General features: G+C 37.1%; 1 protein-coding gene across 1 annotated transcript in view; it reads right to left on the reverse strand.

Annotated features, from left to right (window-relative positions):
- LOC129463712 (UDP-glucose:glycoprotein glucosyltransferase 2-like) overlaps positions 1–21,575 on the reverse strand; it is a 199,882-nt gene that overhangs the window by 143,445 nt on the left and 34,862 nt on the right. The window contains 3 exon segments of the mRNA XM_063618499.1: positions 4,914–4,974; positions 7,443–7,709; positions 12,141–12,241. Of these exon segments, the coding sequence (XP_063474569.1) occupies positions 4,914–4,974; positions 7,443–7,709; positions 12,141–12,241 (429 nt within the window).

Genomic DNA, 21,575 nt, shown 5'->3' on the forward strand with positions numbered 1-21,575 from the left:
TTACTCAAGAAATCTTTGCAGAGACCAATGTCCTAAAGCATTTCCCCAATGTTTTCTTCTAGTAGTTTCACAGTCTCAGGTCTCACATTTAAGTCTTTAACCCCTACTGATTTGATTTTTGTATATGGTGAGAGATGGGGGTCTAGTTTCATTCTTTACCATTAAAATTTGAAGTCAAATCAGATATAAATCTTAATAGAAAGGTTGTCATTTTCAGAATAAGGAATAAGACAAAATAAGACTTAAAAAGTATGATTTACAGATGTAGTTTTGGGAGATGATGTTCTAATCTAGGTAATGTCTCCAGAACTCTGTAAAATTTTCACACAAAGTAGTTAGAAATAATTAGAAGCAACATGAACTTTTATTTGGGTAAGGTGTAATCCTTTATTTGAGTATCTGCATTTTAGTTAATTCAAGTATCTGTATTTGGTTCATTAAGCAATTATGTAATTGAAATTATTTGTTCCACTCTGCTGAATCAAAAAAAGTTACCTGACCACCTGATCATATCCTCATTTTATTTTGAAGCAAATAAAAAATGTCATGGACTATAACTTAACAGTTCTTGCAGTCAGCAACAAAGATATATGTTGCGTTGACAATTTAAAATCACCAAAAGCAGATTCTGCCCACTCACAGCAAATTAATAACAATTATGAACTTCCAAAGGAAATTTGCTGTACTTTGGAGTTAAAGCAGTTGTCTCCTAAATAAAACCAAACTCAAATTCAGTTACGCAACTTGAGCATAGTCATAGTTTTTGAATAATCTTTGCTTGAGTCCCAAGTCAAAAACTATATAAAAAGCTACACTAGAAGAATTATGCTAATCCCGGCACCCTTCAACCCTTTCATCCCTGGCTCTTATGGGCAAAATTTTCCCCCAAAGTTTCTTTTCCATCCTCTAGTATTTCTTCATGCAAAAACTAGAATAGGTAAATATGTATTCTCATTTCCCCTGGTCTCTTATGCAAAAAAAAAAAAAAAAAAAAAGACAGACTTGCTCACAGAATGTCCTGCCAACTTTTTGAAATCTTTCTTTCTCAGTTTAATTCTGATCTGTATTTTTCTTATTATGAGTAAGGAAAGATTGTTATTATATATTTAAAGACCTTAAATTAAAAAGGACAGGAGAGTTAGCAGACAGCCCAGAGTGGGAGAAAATCTTCACAATCTACACATCCGAAAAATGACTAATATCCAGAATCTACACAGAACTCAAATCAGCAAGAAAAAAAATCCCATCAAAAAGTGGGCTAAGGACATGAATTAGACAATTCTCAAAAGAAGATATACAAGTGGGCAACAAGCATATGGAAAAATGCTCAACATCACTAATTATCAGAGAAATGCAAATCAAAACCACAATGCAATACCACCTCACTCCTACAAGAATGGGTATAATTTAAAAAATCAAAAAGTAACAGATGTTGGCACGGATGTGGTGAAAAGGGAACACTTTTACAATGTTGGTGGGAATGTAAACTAGTACAATCACTATGGAAAACAATGTGGAGATTCCTAAAAGCAGATCTACCATTTGATCCAGCAATCCCATTACTAGGTATCTGCCCAGAGGAAAAAAAAAGTCAGGATATGAAAAAGATACTTGCACATGCATGTTTATAGCAGAACAACATGCAATTGCAAAAATATGGAATCAGACCAAATGCCCTATACATACCAGGGAATACTACCCAGCCATAAAAAGGAATGAAATGGCATTTGCGCAACCTGGATGGAATCGAAGACTATTATTCTAAGTGAAGTAACTCAGGAATGGAACACCAAACATCATATGTTCTCACTCATATGCGGGAGCTAAGCTATGAGGATGCAAAGGCACAAGAATGATACATTGGACTTTGGGGACTCAGGGGAAAGGGTGGAGGGTGGCAAGGGATCAAAAACTACACATTGGGTACAGGGTACACTGTTCAGGTGATGGGTGCACCAAAATCTCAGAAATCACCACTAAATAACTTATTGATGTAACTAAACACCATCTGTTCCCAAAAAACCTACTGAAATTAAAACAAACAACTGATCAAAGCAGATGGTTTGGGTTTGGCTTGGTTTTTAACTAAAGCCTTTGCGCCCTCTAGTGGGAAGATGGAGCAGCCCAGCATCCACAGTGTGTGCTCTTCAGAGCTGGATGTCGCTTTGGAATCAAGATTCTTGGGAGGCCAAGGCGGGCAGATAACCTGAGGTCAGGAGTTCGTGGCCAGCCTGGCCAACATGGCGAAACCCCGTCCCTACTAAAAATACAAAAATTAGCCGGGTGTGGTGGCGTGCACCTGTAATCCCAGCTACCCAAGGAGGCTGAGGCAGAAGAATTGCTGGAACCCGGGAGGCAGAGGCTGCAGTGAGCCAAGATCACGCCACCGCACTCCAGCCTGGGTGACAGAGCAAGACTCCATCTCAAAAAGATTCTTCCTGTTTCCTTTTATATTTGGGGGCAGGATGTTTCTTTTAATTATTTATTTATTTTAAACTAAGTGTTTCTTATCTCCTCTACTTGAAGGTCATATCCTCTTTATCTCCTTAAGCAAAGCCAGGAGCTCTGCAGTACCCCCAAGTGAGAACGATTATGCTTAAGACACTGTTGTTTTAGTTTAGTCCCAGACCCAGAGGAAAATCCTTCAAATTTCTTAAGTAAATCCTTAAGAAGTGTAATTTACACCAGAGCAATTGACCTGGCGTAAATAAGCTGCAGCATGAGAAGAAGAAGAGAAAAAAAGACCATTATTACTTCTTTTTTCGGTGAACATTTTGTTTACATGTTTTGCAGGAAATGTACTTTTCGGTTGGTATGGATGAGATGCTGTAACAGAAACACACTTCCAGGGCTTTCTCGTGTCCAATCCATGTGCAATGCAATTGCAATGAATAGTCCAAGATTTTTTTTACCTTCTCATCACAACCACCCTCTTCCCCAAGGTTGGAATTTCAGTTTGTTTAATTACTTCTCTCACATCCCATGAGCCAGTGGGTAACATGGACTGCTAGTCCAAATGCCCATTTACCCTAGATTAGTTACATGAAAGACACTGTCATCCTTGTCTTTCTCTTATCAGTGTTCTCTGGAAGTAGTAGGTGATCAAGAAGACTATCTGCAGTGTCATGATTATTTAGTTTACTAAGTTCAAGATTTCTTGCTCTACAGTCAAAGCTCATTTCAAAACTCTTTCATTGCCAATTCCAAATGGCTGACAGGTAGACAAGGTGACGGCCATAGTGGCCCTGAGTAAGCTGGCATACTCAGGTTGCCAGCATGGTTCTGATATAGCAGTTAGGAAGAAATTATTTAGGCAGATAGTGAGTCCTCGGTAAGGTTTTCCTTTTAACGAAAAGCAGCCCCCAAATCATTTTATTTTCTAACAAAGAACAGCCTGTAAAATCGAGCTGCAGACATAGGCAAGCAAGCTAGAAGCTTGCATAGGTAAATGCTGGCATTGTGCCAGTAGGAACAGGTTACCTGGGACCAGGCATGTTCAAAACGGCAGCTCCATCTTCCCTTCTTTCCAGCCCACGTGTACAGTAAGAAGCAGATAACATGGCAGAAGCCAAGTGGAAAGCCCATATGCATAATAGGGTGGAGTGGTCAGCCTTCCTCGTGCATTATGTAAAACATTATACCTGGTCCAACCAATTTGTGGGCCCTATATAAATCAGACAATGCCTCCTCAAGCCTATTTGTAAAATCCAGTGCACTCTGTAGCCAGCCTGAATTCCCATTCAGGTGCCCCTCTCACAAGAGAGAGAAAGCTGTTCTCCTTTCTCTTTCTTTTGCGTATTAAGCCTCCGCTCCCAAACCCACTCCTTTGTGTGTCATAAGAAAACAATCCATTCTGCATGAAGAATGGTAAGAGCAATTAGGAACATCATAGAATGGACCAATACCACAAATCCGTTTTGAAGGATACACAAGAATTTGTAAGGTGGTCAATGAGGCAAAGAATGTCCCAGGTAGGAATGATGTGTCGTGGTTCCTAACACCTGTTCTCCAACGAACTATGCATCTTTTCCTTCATTACCATCATTGTAGTTGTCATCATCAAAACAGCTGACATTTGTTGATGGCTCACTCTGTCTCAGTATGATGGGCACTGCTGGCTGGCTAAATTAGCACCATACCCAGGCCACTTCTCCTTTGCTTCCTTACTAGAAAAGTAAACACTAGCTTTTCTAGCTTCCCTCGCAGCCTAAGGTGGCCACATGGCAAAATCTTCACCAATGAGATAGAAATCAATCTGCTAAAATGTTCCAAGAAGGCTTTAGTGAGGATGAATGTGGTTGGTACCATCCTCCCTGCCTCTTTTGGCTTTAAATACAGATAAGAAGTGAGAAAAATGAACTCCTAGTGTTTAGGGCCCTGTGAGTCTGGTATGACACTACTTAAAGCCAAACCGGTCCTACGTAATAAAGCCAGGCAGCAGTGAAGCACTTTACAGATATTAGCACAACTAGAATTATTTGGGGTCTATGGATAATTTAAGAAACCATTTGGCAGAATCTTATCAAACCACTGATAAATTGTATTCTATCTGCTATAGGATTCTAACGTTCCAGTGATCTAACACTGACTCAGTCTTCACAAGCTTTTAAGCAAAACTAATTACAAGAAACAGAGTAATTAACTCACAGCCTTTATTCTTTATCCTATGAAGAAAACCATACTACGTCGGAAGAAATTCTGGAATATACTGTGAAATAAGTTGAAGATACGTCAGGAAAGATTGGCTGATTAAATGCTCATATAGTTGACAATATAAAAATAGAAAAACCCAGACTGTTTTAATAAAACACTTACAAATGACTATTTCCTTTTTTGTATGAATATTGAAGATCCAAAGTCAGAAACAGTGATATTAGTTGGGTAAATGTTTTGAAAAAAGAATTCAAACAAACCTTTTGGTTTTCCTTTATTTCTTCTCTCATATGTTGATTTACAGCAATTCTGGTTAGAGATCTGGAAAAATGAATACTAATATAATTGATCCTTCCTTAAATGTTTAGAACTGATGCATATAACCCAATGTAATCTAATACTTTGGATAAGAAGCTAAACACTCCAAATCCTTCGTGACTGAAAAGTCTACATTTCCATACGGCCTAATTTAGCTTTCATTTGACAAAAGTATTTGGTTCAAGTGGAATGGAGGCTCTCAAAATTTCATGTGTACTAGCTGTATGCAGTATGGATTGTCATCATTTACTATGACTTATTTTTTGAAAACACTTCGTTAAAAAAGCTGTTTTGTGCTGTTTTGTCCAATAGAGAAATTTTGTATGAAATTACTAATGTATATGTACATGAATATATGTACATGATGAATTTCAGTTAACCTGGGAACTTACCAGAATAAAACATGTTCTAAAAAACTGAAATCATGGCTTTACTCACTCTTTCAATTTTTTCATTTTTTTATTAAAAACATTTTTTTAGAGACAGAGTCTCACTCTTCTACCCAGCAGGACTGCAGTGGCATGATCACAGCTCACTGTAGCCTCGGATTCCTGGGCTCAAGTGATTCTCCCGCCTCAGCCTCTCAATTAGCTAGGACTACAGGTACACACCACCATATCCAGCTAATTTTTCAATTTTCTTCTAGAGATGGAGTCTTGCTATGTTGCCCAGGTTGGTCTAAAACTCCTGGCCTCAAGTGACCCTCCTACCGCCACCTCCCAAAGTGCTGAAATTATAGATGCGAGCCATTGCACCCAGCCTATTCACTCTTGAAGAGTTTATAATTCACTTATAATTTAAAGACAGCAGAAATGTCCAAAATACAGTTCCTATGAACTGTATTCAACTTGATAATTCCTAAACGTGACTAGCTATATATCTGTCAATTTTATAAATAGAATTAAAAAATTAAAAGATTGTTAATGCAAAGTTCTGCTTTAAGGAAAACTCAAGTAGAAAGGTGTACCTTGAAACAGCCCACAATAAGTATGTATTATTTCCTAAAGTTTGGCAGCATTGTGAGAAATTACAATTAAAAATTTAATAAGGCAAATTTTTCATTTATTTAGCAAATATTTCATTTCAACAAACATTTACAGATTGTCTACAAAGTGGTTTTAGAGATATGCTCAAGCCTACAATTTAGCCATTAAGCAATGTTAGCATATTTTATAATTTTTTCTTAATTACAGATTGACAGCAGAGTTTTGCATCAGAACCTCTGAACAGTTATACTGACTTAACATCAATAGAGCTAATCAACTGTCTGATCAAGACTAAAGTTATTTTACTTTATTTGTATTTGATCTAATAATTTTTATAATGACCATTAATTAAAAGTATTATGGCTAAACATATATGACATTTATACACACCCATATATATTTCATGTTTTATTATATAAATGCTGACTTCTCAAATTCCTAACTGTTTAAAGTGGACTGAAAGAGGGATATCAATATATTCATTCTTAATCTGTAAATAAGGAGACAAACTCCTCTATTTCAAGGTACCACCAAAAAATTCTTGGTATCTTGTAGCCAACCATGTACTATTTATTTACTTTCAAAATTAAAGAATACATATATTGAAGATTCTGTAATTTGTACGATGAATAAATGTACAAAATAGTGTTTGGGACAATAAGAGGCATAGCAATCATTCTATGCTTAGGAAGGTATGCTAAGCTAGTAGACTGCTCTCCAATTCCTCTCAATAAAACACCATTGTTGCACATGCACTGCGACTTGTCACATATTTTATCTCTTTAGTATAAGCTAACTCATATTTTACTTGTTGCTAATTTTATACTCTGTCATTCCTAACCAGAATACAATTGCATCAATGTTGTGTCATATAGTAAATTCTCATAATACCTGGTAACTTGCATTGCATGCACCGGTCTCTTTAAGCTATGCAAATGTATTTCCTACTGAAATGGAATATATGTTTAATGTAACATCAGTATTCATGGAAGCAGTTCAACTAGACATCCTCTTGGCAAAAAAGTACTCCACACAATATTCATGCAATTAAGACATTACCAATCATTTGGACTCTGAAAGGGTAAGAATATGATTTGGCTGTACTTTGGGCATAGATCTCCTACTTAGAATAATACTTTATCATCCTCCATAAGGGAAAGAAGAAACACTCCTTCATCATTTATTGCTTAAACAAGTTTTTCCTTAGATTACTATGCATGATTTTAGAAAATTTTTTAGGAAATTTTTTTCCTATTTGCCTCTAACAAGAGTTCTACCTTATAGTGCATACACACATGTATGCACAAGCCAATATTTTGCTCTAATCAAAAAAATATATATATCATGAAAAGGCCCTGATTTCACAAAAGCTATATATACTAGAATTAATTGACACCTTCATGTTAAATGAAATCAGCTATTTTCATAAAACTCATTTAATAGAAAGAGTTCTGGCTACAATGAAACCTATAAACTTTAACATACCTGGCTTTTATGGGGAAGTTCTGTGAAATGTCTTTCATTAATTTAATGGCATCATAAACTGGAGTGGACATTATTTGAGAAGCTGCTTGAAAACTAAGATCTGGAAGGAAAAATATTATTAAGGAATCTAGCATAGTATTAGATCTTTATAGACATTTCCATGAAATTGAAATACTTGACTTAATTCTTCTTGCCAAGTATTAGTATACAAACATGTTAATACTGTTACATCTGCATTTTTAAAAAGTTTTAAATGTAAAGTTACCACTTATTTCCAAATATAAGCTTTATACTTTTATGAACGATTATTTAATACCTCTTATTTTCACAAATTACAGTATAATTTCGAGAGAGATATATGAAGAGAAACGCTCTCGCAAAGCTTTTTCTACACTTAAATGAAACATATGACAAAAAGTCAAAAGAATAATGAAGAGGAGTAAAAAGAGCTTTAAAGAGTCAATTCTGAAAAGACCTTTAAGAAAGCTCCACTGTGTTTAACTCAGTAAACAGAAACATTCACTTTCTCTTTCAACATTGTTTCACCTTTGTGCTTAAATAAAATCCTAACTTACTATTATTTTATCTGATACGGCAGTCCTACAAAAAGAAAAATGTGTGTTGCTAACTGTGGTTAGTTTCAAACATGTCAGAAGAATTCATCTTAGTATTATTACTTTGTCAAGAGTCAGAAAATATTTAAAACTAAATTCTTTCATTACCTACCTCAATAGTGAGGCAGATTGTTTCTCCTTTAGCTTAAGGACAGGATACTCACCCCACCACTGAACCTAACCATCTGGATATCTTACAATGACTTTAAATCAACCTTTCAACACTAGTCTCATTATTTCTGAGTCCCATATTCAGCCCCAAAGCCTGCTTACATGTTTTATATATTCTCTCTACTCAGGCTCAAGCTAGAAATCCTAGAATTATCTTTGACTCCTTTTCACCTTCCAAATATTTATATGCCTTCTACCACTATTTCAGTAGTGTCTAACTAGATTTCTTGCTTTTAGTCCATTCAAATACATCTTACACAGACATTAGGGAGTCAACTAGAACTAAGCTGACTATGCATACTCTTTGCTTAAAGGCCTTCAAAAACACCCCATCACTTATACTTTTCTAAATTATGCAAGGGCCCCTTAGAGAACATTTTGAAGGAGGCTTAAAACATAATTATAGGCCAGGCATGGTGGCTCAAGCCTGTAATCCCAGCACTTTGGGAGGCCGAGGCGGGTGGATCACGAGGTCAGGAGATCGAGACCACAGTGAAACCCCGTCTCTACTAAAAAAATACAAAAACTTAGCTAGGCGTGGTGGCAGGCGCCTGTAGTCCCAGCTACTAGGAGAGGCTGAGGCAGGAGAATGGCGTGAGCCCGGGAGGCAGAGCTTGCAGTGAGCCGAGATTGTGCCACTGCACTCCAGCCTGGGTGACAGAGCGAGACTTTGTTTCAAAAAAAAAAAAAAAAAATACAAAAATTAGCCAGGCGTTGTGGCATGCACCTGCAGTCTCAGCTACTTGGGAGGCAGGAGAATGGCTTGAGCCTGGGAGGTGGAGGTTGCAGTGGACTGAGATCAGGCCACTGTACTCCAGCCTGGGTGACAGAGTAAGACTGTCTCTAAAAAAAAAAAAAAAAAATTAGAACTCACAATGAAATGAAATTCCATTTGTTTTACCTTGTTTTTCCTTCATGGACCAGATTAATACATATATATGCATGTGTACAGGCTAACATTTCTAAGTGTGAGCTGTCTTTTTGAACATGCTTGATTAAATACTTAGCAACTATAATACAGTGCTTTATAGATTAGTTAATAGTCAAGTTCTATTTTATAATCAGAAATAACCCAAAGGCCTGTAACAAATGCTGAGTTTAGCTTTTAAGTGAGGCAGGAAGTCCAAACCCTAAGTTTAAATATAAGTTCCTACATATTTCCAACACCTTTAAAGATAATCAAGGAATATTTAGAAAGACACCAAAACTCATGGTCTCAAAGAATAAAGATATAATATTTTATAGTCATTTCCCTTCTCCCTTACATACCAAATAATTATACTATACAGACTGGTTGGTGGAATATGTGAAGGGTGCTTTAGGATCATAAAGACTGTGACCTCTTACAGTGTGTGGGGTGGCTATCAGAGTATATCAGAGGTCAGCAATTATGCTTACCCTTTCTTACTTTTCTGAAACTCTGAATCTCTAGGACTATAAGTAAAAACAACCCTGGGTACTTTGATCTAGTCATCCTTTTCCTCTTGTTTGTTAATTTATTCATTGAGCAAACATTTATTGACTGCTTACTATGAGGTGTCTATGACAGGATAGACACCAAGAACAACAGGGACACAAAAGATACAGACCATGAGCTTTTCTAAAAGAAGGCACAGAAAGATATGGGATATAGAAAAGAGAAGAGCATTCTCTAACAGAGCAGCAAGATAGGCAGCTATCTAAGAGGCACAGACTGATATATTTGAGTCTTAAAAGATATGAAGTCTGGCCGGGTGTGGTGGCTCAAGCCTGTAATCCCAGCACTTTGGGAGGCTGAGGCGGGTGAATCACAAGGTCAGTTCAAGACCAGCCTGGCCAACATGGTGAAACCCCGTCTCTACTAAAAATACAAAAATTAGCCAGGTATGGTGGCAGGCACATGTAATCCCAGCTACTCAGGAGGCTGAGGCAAGAGAATTGCTTCAATCCGGGAGGCGGAGGTTGCAGTGAGCCGAGATTGCACCACTGCACTCCAGCCTGGGTGACAGAGCAATGATTCCATCTCAGGAAAAAAAAGAAAAAGATATGAAGTCTTTAGAGGAAATGAAAGAAGCGAAGACAGCGGTAGGCAGAAGGAACAGCATATGCTAAGGGATGAATGTAGGAGAGGTCATAAAGACTTCCCATGGAGCCCATGCATAAAAGCATCCAGGGAACAGAAAATTATTCTAAATAATAAGTAGTTTAGTGTTTCAGGCAAGAGGACACAAATTAGAGAGGGCTGAAGGACAGTAAAAAGGCAGTAAGAAATCAGATTATGAAAAGCTTTGTTTGCTATGTTCTGAATTTTTGAGAGAGGTTATAGGGAGCCACTAAAGGATTTAACCAGTGGAATCACAAAGTCAGATTTTCAATATCAGAAGTTCATTTGGAAAGTACTGTGGAGATTAGATTGATTAATCTGTTTTGAGGGGTGGTGAGATTGAGGGCACTGAAGACCTAAGATCAGAGAGATGGCTAGTTAAAGGTCTGACACATGTATACAGAGAGAAAAAAAGAACTGCACTAAGGAGTGGCAACTAGAATTGACAGGCGAAGACATATTCCAAGTGTGTGTAAAAGGCTGATGACAGGCCGGGCGCGGTGGCTCATGCTTGTAATCCCAGCACTTTGGGAGGCCGAGGCGGGCGGATCACGAGGTCAGGAGATTGAGGCCATCCTGGCTAACACAGTGAAACCCCGTCTCTACTAAAAAAATACAAAAACTTAGCTAGGCGTGGTGGCGGACGCCTGTAGTCCCAGCTACTCGGAGAGGCTGAGGCAGGAGAATGGCGTGAACCCGGGAGGCGGAGCTTGCAGTGAGACGAGATTGTGCCACTGCACTCCAGCCTGGGCGACAGAGCAAGACTCCGTCTCAAAAAAAAAAAAAAAAAAAAAAGGCTGATGACAGAATGCAGTGCATAATAATACAGATGATACATATGTGACCATCTGACTTTTTAAAGAAAATTCTATAAGCGCAAGAATAGCTAAAAATGCCTTACATTACTATCGTGACTACAAGAGAGTAAATTATAAAGCATTGTAGAGCTATACACAAGCTATACAGAAATACATAAAATCAGAGTATTATTTTTACTATACTTTTTCAGTAACTCTTTAACCAAAAATATTTAAATTACAGTAATACAGATCTTTATTTGAAACACATTCAGTAGGAGGAGCCAGAGAGAAGTCTGTGATGAAAGCAGGGCCTCTATATGAAAAAACAAAGTTGGAGCAGGAGCCTCATCTGAGTGCATATAAGGGAATAAATGTAAAACTCTTAACCAAGAATCAGGCATAAATAAATTTGACATGAACCAGGTAATAGAAGACTTCCGTAAGTGTTCTGAGAACTTGTTCAGTTTATTTAAGTCTCCAGAGTCTCTTCATCTAGAGTATACATTTAGTTCATAGAATACAGATAGATATTGGTTAGTAGATCACAAATCTAATGAATCTACCTCATCTAAACAATTCATAGGCCTCTGTCATCCTGCTCCAGGAAAGAAAAAAAAAAACTACCATCCTAATTTCATTACAAATAAATATTTCAGACAAAACTTCCTTACATGGGCGAGACCCAGATGCCTATGCCAGTCACCTCTAGCAATAATCAGCCTCATCTGTTGCCACAGTGTACCTTACATATACTATCAATTGTTATATGGTGCTGAAATGGTTGGGAGCCCATCGGGTATAAGCAAAATAACATACAATTTCATATTTTTAAAGAAATTTTGATAACCAATAATCTTAAATACATTTCTTTCAGCTTAAAATTTAATTCCAAATTTTAATGAAGAATATGTCCACCCCATCTCTAGCCTCAACTGAACATATGTAGGATTATACTCATTAAATTTTTAAAAAACTAAAGTATGTAAAAACCTCCAACTTTTCATTCTACTCAAGTGCTGAGATAGAGAACTTACTTTTAACTTGGGTATCATCCAGTGCTTTGTATTCTGTACTCTTAATTGCTAGCTCCACACCATACCCAGATAAGTACATTTTCCGTGAGCTTGGTTTCTGTGCAAACACATTTATTTTATAAAAAGAGAAAACAGTCAAACATCTTGTTTTAAAGTCAGTACCACGATGTATTCGGACATAAGGGTAAATTAGTAATATTGAAGGTTTTTAATCACTGTGAAAAATTTGGGGGTTGTTTACATTGTCTCTAGCCTATCAAGGAACTAGAATTTGGTTAATGACTACTCTGTAAAAGCTTTGTCATGACTACTGTTTTAATTACTTTTTAATTTTTACAATTAAAATAAAAAATATCTGATCTTTTTCTGTTATTTCTTCAATGATGAGTTAATTAACAGAGGATCCAATACAGACAAGTTTCAACAAAACTGTTTTCCTTTTTGGGGATCCCCAAAAGATTTGCTAAACCAAAAATGTTCTTCACTTGCTGGTTGTCTAGATGTAGGACAACTAGAGTGCTGCCAAAAGCAAACACTGGAAAGTAGTGGCAAAGGAGACAAAAAAAGTTAGTGCCGTGAAATACCTGATAAAAGTTTTCTTTGTTTCTCAATGATTAAAATATACCAAATGCCACAAATTAACATCTGTTCTTGCAGTAAGGAGCTACAGTTCACTAAAACGGAGTGGTCCGAAATGTTTATGATCAGAATTTTAGTACCTTTAATTTTGTTCTTTCTATAAAGGGCAAATATTAAATGTACTCCTAGAGATTACCTCATCAAGCAAGAGAAGTCACCATATTTTATTCAAAAGGAAGAAACCCGGATGAACACACATAATAGTTTTAAAGTTGCTCCCGCTTCCAGACTGAAGTTCTTGTTGGTTGTACTGCAACCATTAGCATTTGGCATATCTCAAGGGGTTAGAAAACCACTTTAACCTAGAGCTCAGCAAACTCCCTGGAAGATGCCATGTGTCTTTGCTTAATTCAGGTTTGCATAGGGACAGTTTTGCATGATAGAGGAAAAGGTAGAGATTGGAGGGAAGGAGAACTTTAGTAGTGCGTTATTCTTTGTATTCTCTTCTTTCCTCCCTAAACTTTCTACCAAGCCTTATTGATATGCATATGGCCAGAGTGACTGTTCTTTGGCCTGTTCTATTTCCAAGTAAGAATATGTAAAAGTTAGCTTCAGATATTCAGACAAATACTTAACATTGCTGCCCACACTAAAATTTAATTTGCTAATTTCTCAGGCCCACATTATATGAAAGATAGCATGTAGAAACTGGGTTATTTATAATTACAGTAATCTGATAAAGATGAAAATTTTTTAGAGTTTTCAATTTCATAACAGCTCAATTTAAAACTACATTTTGAGTATCTAGTCAAAAGACCAATCAGTTGGTGGCTAAGTGAATCCAAACTATAAGGCCATGTATCTTGTTATAGTTCATAAAAGAAATGCAATTTCACATAGCCAATTTCCATTATCAGTTCTGGAAAGTTATTAGCTCCTCAGTAATAACAATGTTTCCTAAATTCATACTTACTTTCCTCATTTGGAAATGTGTTGATATAAAATTTGAATTGTAATCTTATAGTTTTGTAAGTTTGGATTTGCAAACCAAACTACCAAATCAACAGGTTAAAAAAAAATCTTTGTTTTTCTATTTCTTTTTCCCCCACAAAAAGGCATATGTTAAAAACGTAGCATAAATATATCTATTTTTATTAGAATTACATGTTAACTAGATTTATATTATAGTTATTTTGAACATAAAAGATGTCATTCATTAAATATAAGGCTATAATTTGATGTTACTAAATGCCCAGATAGTTAATATGATTTTACAGAAGCACACTTAATGGTCACATTCTCTATGTCAGGCCTCTGAGCCCAAGCCAAGCCATCGCATCCCCTGTGACTTGCACGTATATGCCCAGATGGCCTGAAGTAACTGAAGAATCACAAAAGAAATGAAAACACCCTGCCCTGCCTTAACTGATGACATTCCACCACAAAAGAAGTGTAAATGGCCGGTCCTTGCCTTAAGTGATGACATTACCTTGTGAAAGTCCTTTTCCTGGCTCAAAAAGCTCCCCCATGGAGCACCTTGCGACCCCATTCCTGCCCGCCAGAGAACAAACCCCCTTTGACTATAATTTTCCTTTACCTGCCCAAATCTTATAAAACGGCCCCACCCCTATCTCCCTTCGCTGACTCTCTTTTCGGACTCAGCCTACCTGCACCCAGGTGAAATAAACAGCCATGTTGCTCACACAAAGCCTGTTTGGTGGTCTCTTCACACGGACGCGCATGAAACTCTAAATAATAACTTGAGACCGATTCTCAACAGATGGGCATAGCTCCCCAGGGTCATGTTAGAACCACTTGGGAGAACATTTAAAAAAGACAGACAATTAACAACAACAAGGTTCATTGCACAGGTTTACTTATAGATTTTCTTATAGATTTTTATAAGAAATAGCTATTATATAGACACCTACTTTTATAGATAGTTACAGATTTTCTCCCACCTTGCCACCTGAAACAGCAAGTGCAGCCTCTCCTCTTCCATTTCCTCCTCAGCCTACTCAACATGACTGTGAGGATAAAGACCTTTATGATGATCCACTTCTATTTAATGAAAAATGTATTTTCTCTTCCTTATGACTTTCTTAATAACATTACTTATCTAGCTTACTCTACTGTAAGAATTACAGAATATAATAATCATGTGACATGAAAAATATGTGTTAATTGACTGTTTCTGCTATCAGTAAGGCATCCAGTCAACAGTAGGTTATTAGTACTTAAGTTTTAGTGGAGTCCAAAGTTATACGTATATTTTTTAACAACATGAGGGGTCAGTATCTCTAACTCACACATGCTTAGGGGTAAACTGTACTTGTATCTCCCACTCCCATTCCTATTCTCATTTGCCTCTCAGCTCTGCCTTACCTGATAGAGAATCATAGTCTTAAGGTGCTACTGTTATTGATAGGAATGTATCCATCCTTCTAGCAAACTCAGTTGGGAAAAATTGAGAATTATTGGCATAAGATGATTAGACAATATAAAATGTTTTGAGTGCACACTATAGACCCATGACTCTGTCCTCTTCGTTTATATTTATTTTTTCTGAAAACAATTTCATCACCATCTAACGTAAATCTGTTTTACATCTCTTGCCACTAAAATTGAAGTTCTCTGAGAATAAGGAATATTTCTCTCTTATTCACTGCTACATGAACCAATGCCTGGCACAGAGGCATCCAAATATTTATGAAATTAATGACTTAAATATGTAATCATTTACAAAATGTACACACACCCACACTTTCTCTTTATCTCACTTTACAGATAATCTTTATGTAGATTATGCAAATATCTATATGCCAACACACTCAAGAATAAGATTTTCCACTTCTACTAAATAGCAATAACTCACTCAGAATTATACAATGCACAATTAAAATTGAGAATGTGAAGAACACTGAGGGAAAAAAATATATTTTATATGATGTTATTGTAGGGCAAGTCCCCAAAAGATCTTGGCAACCCAGCTCTTCCTCGCTTTCTCACTTGTAAATCTCAGAATAACTGTAGAATGATGTGCTAGAAGTGCAAGAAATGTGAAGGAATTGCCAGTAAAGCCAAGCTCTGTTCCCATTGCTCCTAGAACAGGATGTCTTGAGATGCTTTAGCACAGCTCATCAAGCTGCTCCTAGGTATAAAACCCAGGGCAGAGCAGGCTTTCAGAGTTCCTCAGCTGTGGTGCAACATGAACGACGTGCACGTGAGACTCCATCCATCCTGGGCGGCTATCCTAAGCTTTGGGGGATGAGCTTGCCATGAATCCTTAGGTGTCTATTGTCCCTTGCTGCCTGTCTGTGAGTAATAAAGTTGCTTCCCTAAAGTTGTTGTGCGAGTGTTCTGTCTCACCAGACTCATGCCAGTGGATTGACACTGGTACACAGTATTGGCAAGGTGTTTACAGTCCTCCCCGGGATTGATACCAGTGCACAGTGAACTTGCATCATAAAATTATCAAATATATAAAACAAAATTAAGATACTGAAATAAGCTACTTATCTTCTATCACCAGTACTAAGCACAGTGCCCAACTTACAGGCATTTGTGGAAGATTATTATAAAGGTCACAAATGAATAACTCCTTCCCATGTCCAGACTCCTTTGCAATGTGACCTTGCTACTTCTCACCAGAAAATTGAGTCTATTTTTCCATTCTTTTGAATCTGGCTGGCCTTGTGACTTGCTTTGACTAACACAAGGTGGCAGAAGTATCACTGTATGAGTTCCTGGGCATAGCGCTTAAGAGGTATTGCAAGTTCTATTCTTTTCTTTTTGGGACCCTAAGTCATCATGATGTGAAGAATCATAGTCTAACTCTTGGAAGATGAAAGGCCACGTAGAAAAGACAAGAAACTCCAGCTAACAGCCTCAATTGCCACACAGGTCTGTCAGAATAACTCGAATCCCCAAGCTCTAATCCAGTACTGAATGACCCCCACTGCATGAACAATACCAGCAGAAAAAGTGCCCCAACTGTCAACCCACAGAATAAAGAGAAACAGTAAGTCAATATTGCCTTAAGCCACTAAATTTTGAGAAGATTTGTTACAAAGCAGTTCAGACACAGACACAGCATCTAATAAATGTGCATGGAGGAAAGAAAGAAGGAAGAGATGACAGATTCCTCTAACAAATTTCTAATTCAAAGAATACCTAGTTTCCTCATAAATAGTAGTAACTTAAGAGTTTTTCATCCTCTACAATCATATATTACTGCTTTGAGAAGTTATAAGGTAGCTTCGATTAGCACTAAGAAACTTAATTTTGGATTCCCCATGTAAGCAGCAAAGCTATGGTATCAAAGTAACTCTAGGAAAAAAAAAACATTTGTTTTTTAGCTTTTTTATTTTTAATTATTATGGATACAGAAAAGTTGTACATATTTATAGGGTATATGTTATAATTTGATACAAACATACAAAATGAAATGATCAAATCAGGGTATTTGGGATATCTATCACCTCAAACATTTTATCATTTCTTTGTGTTAGGAACATTCCAATTTTTGAAGTCAGGGAGACAGAGACTAGAATGATGGTAGTTACCAGAAGATGGAAAAACTAGTGGGGATGTGGGGATTAAGAGGGGATGGTTAATGGGTATAAAAATACAGTTAGGAAGAATAACATCTAGTGTTCAGCAGCACAATCGAGTGACTATGGTTAATAATTTATTGTATATTTCAAAACAAGGAAAAATAATTTTATAAGCATTACATCCTTATTAAAGAGCCACCTAATTATGACCTCCTCTCTCAGAACTAGAATGTCTCATCTTTCTCTTTCTTTAGTGGACAGATATCAGAGAGCCTCAGAATCATATGCTATATATTCCCAACCAATGTGCCAGACCTAATGAAAGATCTCCAGGAGTGACAGCACTTTATTATTTAAAAGAACACTCCAATTGGTGTTGAGGTAGAGAATGAGACTGATAATGGAAAACAAAATAAACTTTGACTTTATTTTTAAAGTTTTATTACTTAAAAAATAAACTTGAAAAGATAAAATGTTAGCTGTCAGTTCTGGGTAGTATATACAAAAATGTTTATTATTTTTAGGCTTTTTGTATTAGAAAATTTTCTGAAGAAAAAATAAAGCAGATGGAATGAGAATGATAACAGAAGAAAAAGGCACCTGTGGGAAAGTGAACATTTGAATAGCTAGGACAGATACCACCAAATGCTAGTGAAGCTGGTAAAGATATTTAGCTAGAAATCTATAAAGCTTGCTAAAGGCTAAATATGGGTTAACGTGAGAGGGTGAGGTCCCTGGTAGCTCCAGACATAGCAAGGCTGAAACCCTCTTGCACAGGGAAGACTGGGGAAGGTCCTGAGAAAGCTTCTACTCTAATGCTGACAGGCAGAGAGGAAAGAAAAATCACTGCTGAAATCCACTTCAGACCTATCTCCCCTATGGAACCAAAGCCTTAATCTTCAGAGGCAAGGGCAACAAAATTGCAGCTATATAGTGTACTGGTGGAAGCCCACTGAAGACGGGAGAAATGGAATAGACGAAAGCCTTAATCTGAAGGAGGGACAGGAATACCTGCCAGGCCCAACATTCTGAGAGAGGATCAGAAACCTTGAGGCCCAAATTTACAGTCTGCCTAGAAAGGAAACTTAATTGGAACATCAGAGAATATCCCCTTCCTTACCTGCCCCCTCACCTTCACCTCAAGGCCAGTCTAACAAGGGTTGAGTAAAGATAACACTGAAATACAGGTGGGAATGCTATAAGAAACACATTGTCTTTGGGGAGCTGTACAAAGGGAAGATCCAAATCTAAGTGGGGAGACCTAAAGCCAAGTGAACCACAAACGTGAAACCCAACCCAACTCCTGACCAGAACAGCTCAATCCTGCATACATGAAAGGCACGGCCTACACTAAAGGCAGGGTCAAGGCTCCTACACAAAATGTTGAGCTTTCAACAACAACAAAAATCACAAGATGTCCAAGAAGTCAAGGGAACAAAAGTCTGAAGAGACAAATCAATCAACAATTTCAAAATCAGATGTAAAAAAGAAGTTGAAACTTTCAGGAGGGAATTTAAAATAATGATTAACATGTTAAATGCTCTAATGAAAAAAGTAGAACATATGAATGATGAGAGAGGCAAATTCATCACACATATTAAAACTGTAAGAAGGAGCCAAATGGCAATGATAGAAATTAAAAGCACTGTAATAGAAGTAAAGAATGCCTTCAACAGAGTCATAAGTAAACTTGATATAGCCAAAGAAAGAATTGGCTGGCCGGGCGCAGTGGCTCATCCCTGTAATCCCAGCACTATGGGAGGCTGAGGTGGATGGATCGCCTGAGCTCAGGAGTTCGAGACCAGCCTGACCAATATGGAGAAACCATGTCTCTACTAAAAATACAAAAACTAGCCGGGCATGGTGGTGTGTGCCTGTAATCCCAGCTACTTGGGGGCTGAGGCAGGAGAATCGCTTGAACCCAGGAGGCGGAGGCTGCAGTGAGCTGAGATCGCACCACTGCATTCAAGCCTGGGGGACAGAGCGAGACTCTGCCTCAAGAAAAAAAAAAAAGGAACTGGTTAACTACAAGGCAGTTCAATAGAAATTATTCAAATTGAATTTAGGAAGAAAAAGTAGTAGAGAAAGAAAGGAAAAAATCCAAAAAGCAAACAACAGCAAGAAACTGAGCAGAACACTCAGGAGCTGTGGGATAGTACCACACATGGGAAACATCATGAGTGCCTAAAGGGAGAAATATGCCTCAGGACAAAGACAAAGAGGAAAGGCAGGACTGCCGTCCCCAGTCTTGGAAATTCTAACTCTGCTCTGTAACTTGAAGAGGAGAGAACACCTCCAAATTCATTCTAGGAGGCCAGCATTACCTTGATACCAAAACAAGACAAGGACACAACAAAAAAAGAAAACTATATGCCAACATCACTAAGAAACACAGATGTAAAAATCCTCAACAACATATTAGCAAAATGAATTCAGCAACAACTTAAAAAGATTATGCACCATGATCAACTGAGATTCATCCCAGGGATACAGGATAGTTCAATATACACAAATCAATAAATGTAATACACCATATTAAAAGAACCAAGAACACAAAAACCATATGGCAGTCTAAATATGTGCTGAAAAGGCATTTGATTAAATTCAACATCTCTTTCTGACAAGTCCCTCCCCCACAACAAACTAGGTATAGAGGGAACATACCTCAAAATAATTAAGGCCATATATGACAAGTCCACAGCTAATATCATATGGAAACAGGGAATAATTGAAAGCCATCCCTCAAAGATCTGGAACAAGACAAGAATGCCCCCTTTCACTATTTTTATTCAACATAATACTAGAAGCCTTAGCCAGAGTAATAAGGCAAGAGAAATAAAGGGCATCCAATTGGAAAGGAAGAAGTAAAATTACCCTTGTCTGCAAACAATATGATCTTATATTAGAAAAACCTAAAGACTCCACCAAAAAACTGTTTGAACCAATAAATGAATTCAGTAAAGTTACAAGATATAAAATCAATATACAAAATTCAGTACTATTTATATACACAAATAGCAAACAACATTCTGAAAACGTTACAATAGTTACAAATAATATGAAATACCTAGGAATTAATTTAACCAAAAAAGTGAAAGACCTATATTAATACAAAGAAAACCACAACACTGATGAAAGGAATCGAAGAGAACACCAAAAAATGGAAAGATATTCCATGTTCATGGATTAGAATTCATATTCACACAAATGCACCAATGGAACAGAATAGAGAACTCAGATGTAAATCTACACATTTGGAACCAACTCATCTTCGACAAACATGCCAAGATCATACACTGGGGAAAGAGCAGTCCTTTCAATATGAAAACTGAACAACCATAATGCAGAAGAATGAAACTAACTAGACCACTATGTCTCACCATATACAAATATCAAATCAAAATTGATTGAAGACTTAAATATAAGACCCAAAACTATGAAATGACTACAGGAAAATATTGAAGAAATGCTCCAGGACATTGGTCTGGGCAAAAATTTTTTGTGTGAGACTTCAAAAGCACAGGCAACACAATTAAAAATAGACAAGTGGAGTTAACATCAAGCTAAAAATCTTCTACACAGCAAAGGAAACAATCAACACAGTGAAGAGCCAATCCACAGAATGGGAGAAAATATTTGACAAATACCCATCTGACAAGGGATTAATAATCAGAATACATAAGGAACTTAAACATACCCTTTATCACCACTCCTATTCAACATAGTCCTGAAAGTCTTGGCCAGAGCAACCAGGCAAGAGAGAAATAAAAGGCATCCAAATAGGAAAAGAGAAAGTCAACTATACCTGTTTGCAGACAACATGATTCCGTATCTAGACAATCCCATAGTCTCTGCACAAAAGCTCCTTGATCTGATAAACAACTTCAGCAAAGTTTCAGGATACAAAATCAATGTACAAAAATCACTAGCATTTTTATACAGCAACAACATCCAAATTGGCAGCCAAATCAGGAATGTAATCCCATTTACAACTGCCACAAAAATAAAATACTAATGACCACAACTAACTAGGGAGGTGAATCTCTACAACGAGAATTATTAATACAAAACACTGCTCAAGGAAATCAGAGATGACACAAACAAATGGAAAAACATTCCAGGCTCACAGGTTGGAAGAATCAATATTGTTGAAATAGCCACACTGCCAAAACAATTTACAGATTCAAGGCTATTCCTATCAAACTACCAATGACATTCTTCACAGAATTAGAGAAAGCTATTTTAAATTTCATATGGAACAAAAGAGCCTGAACAGTCAAGGCAATCCTAAGCAAA

This window comes from Symphalangus syndactylus, chromosome 15 (assembly GCF_028878055.3).
Source record: "Symphalangus syndactylus isolate Jambi chromosome 15, NHGRI_mSymSyn1-v2.1_pri, whole genome shotgun sequence".
Lineage (NCBI taxonomy): Eukaryota > Metazoa > Chordata > Mammalia > Primates > Hylobatidae > Symphalangus > Symphalangus syndactylus.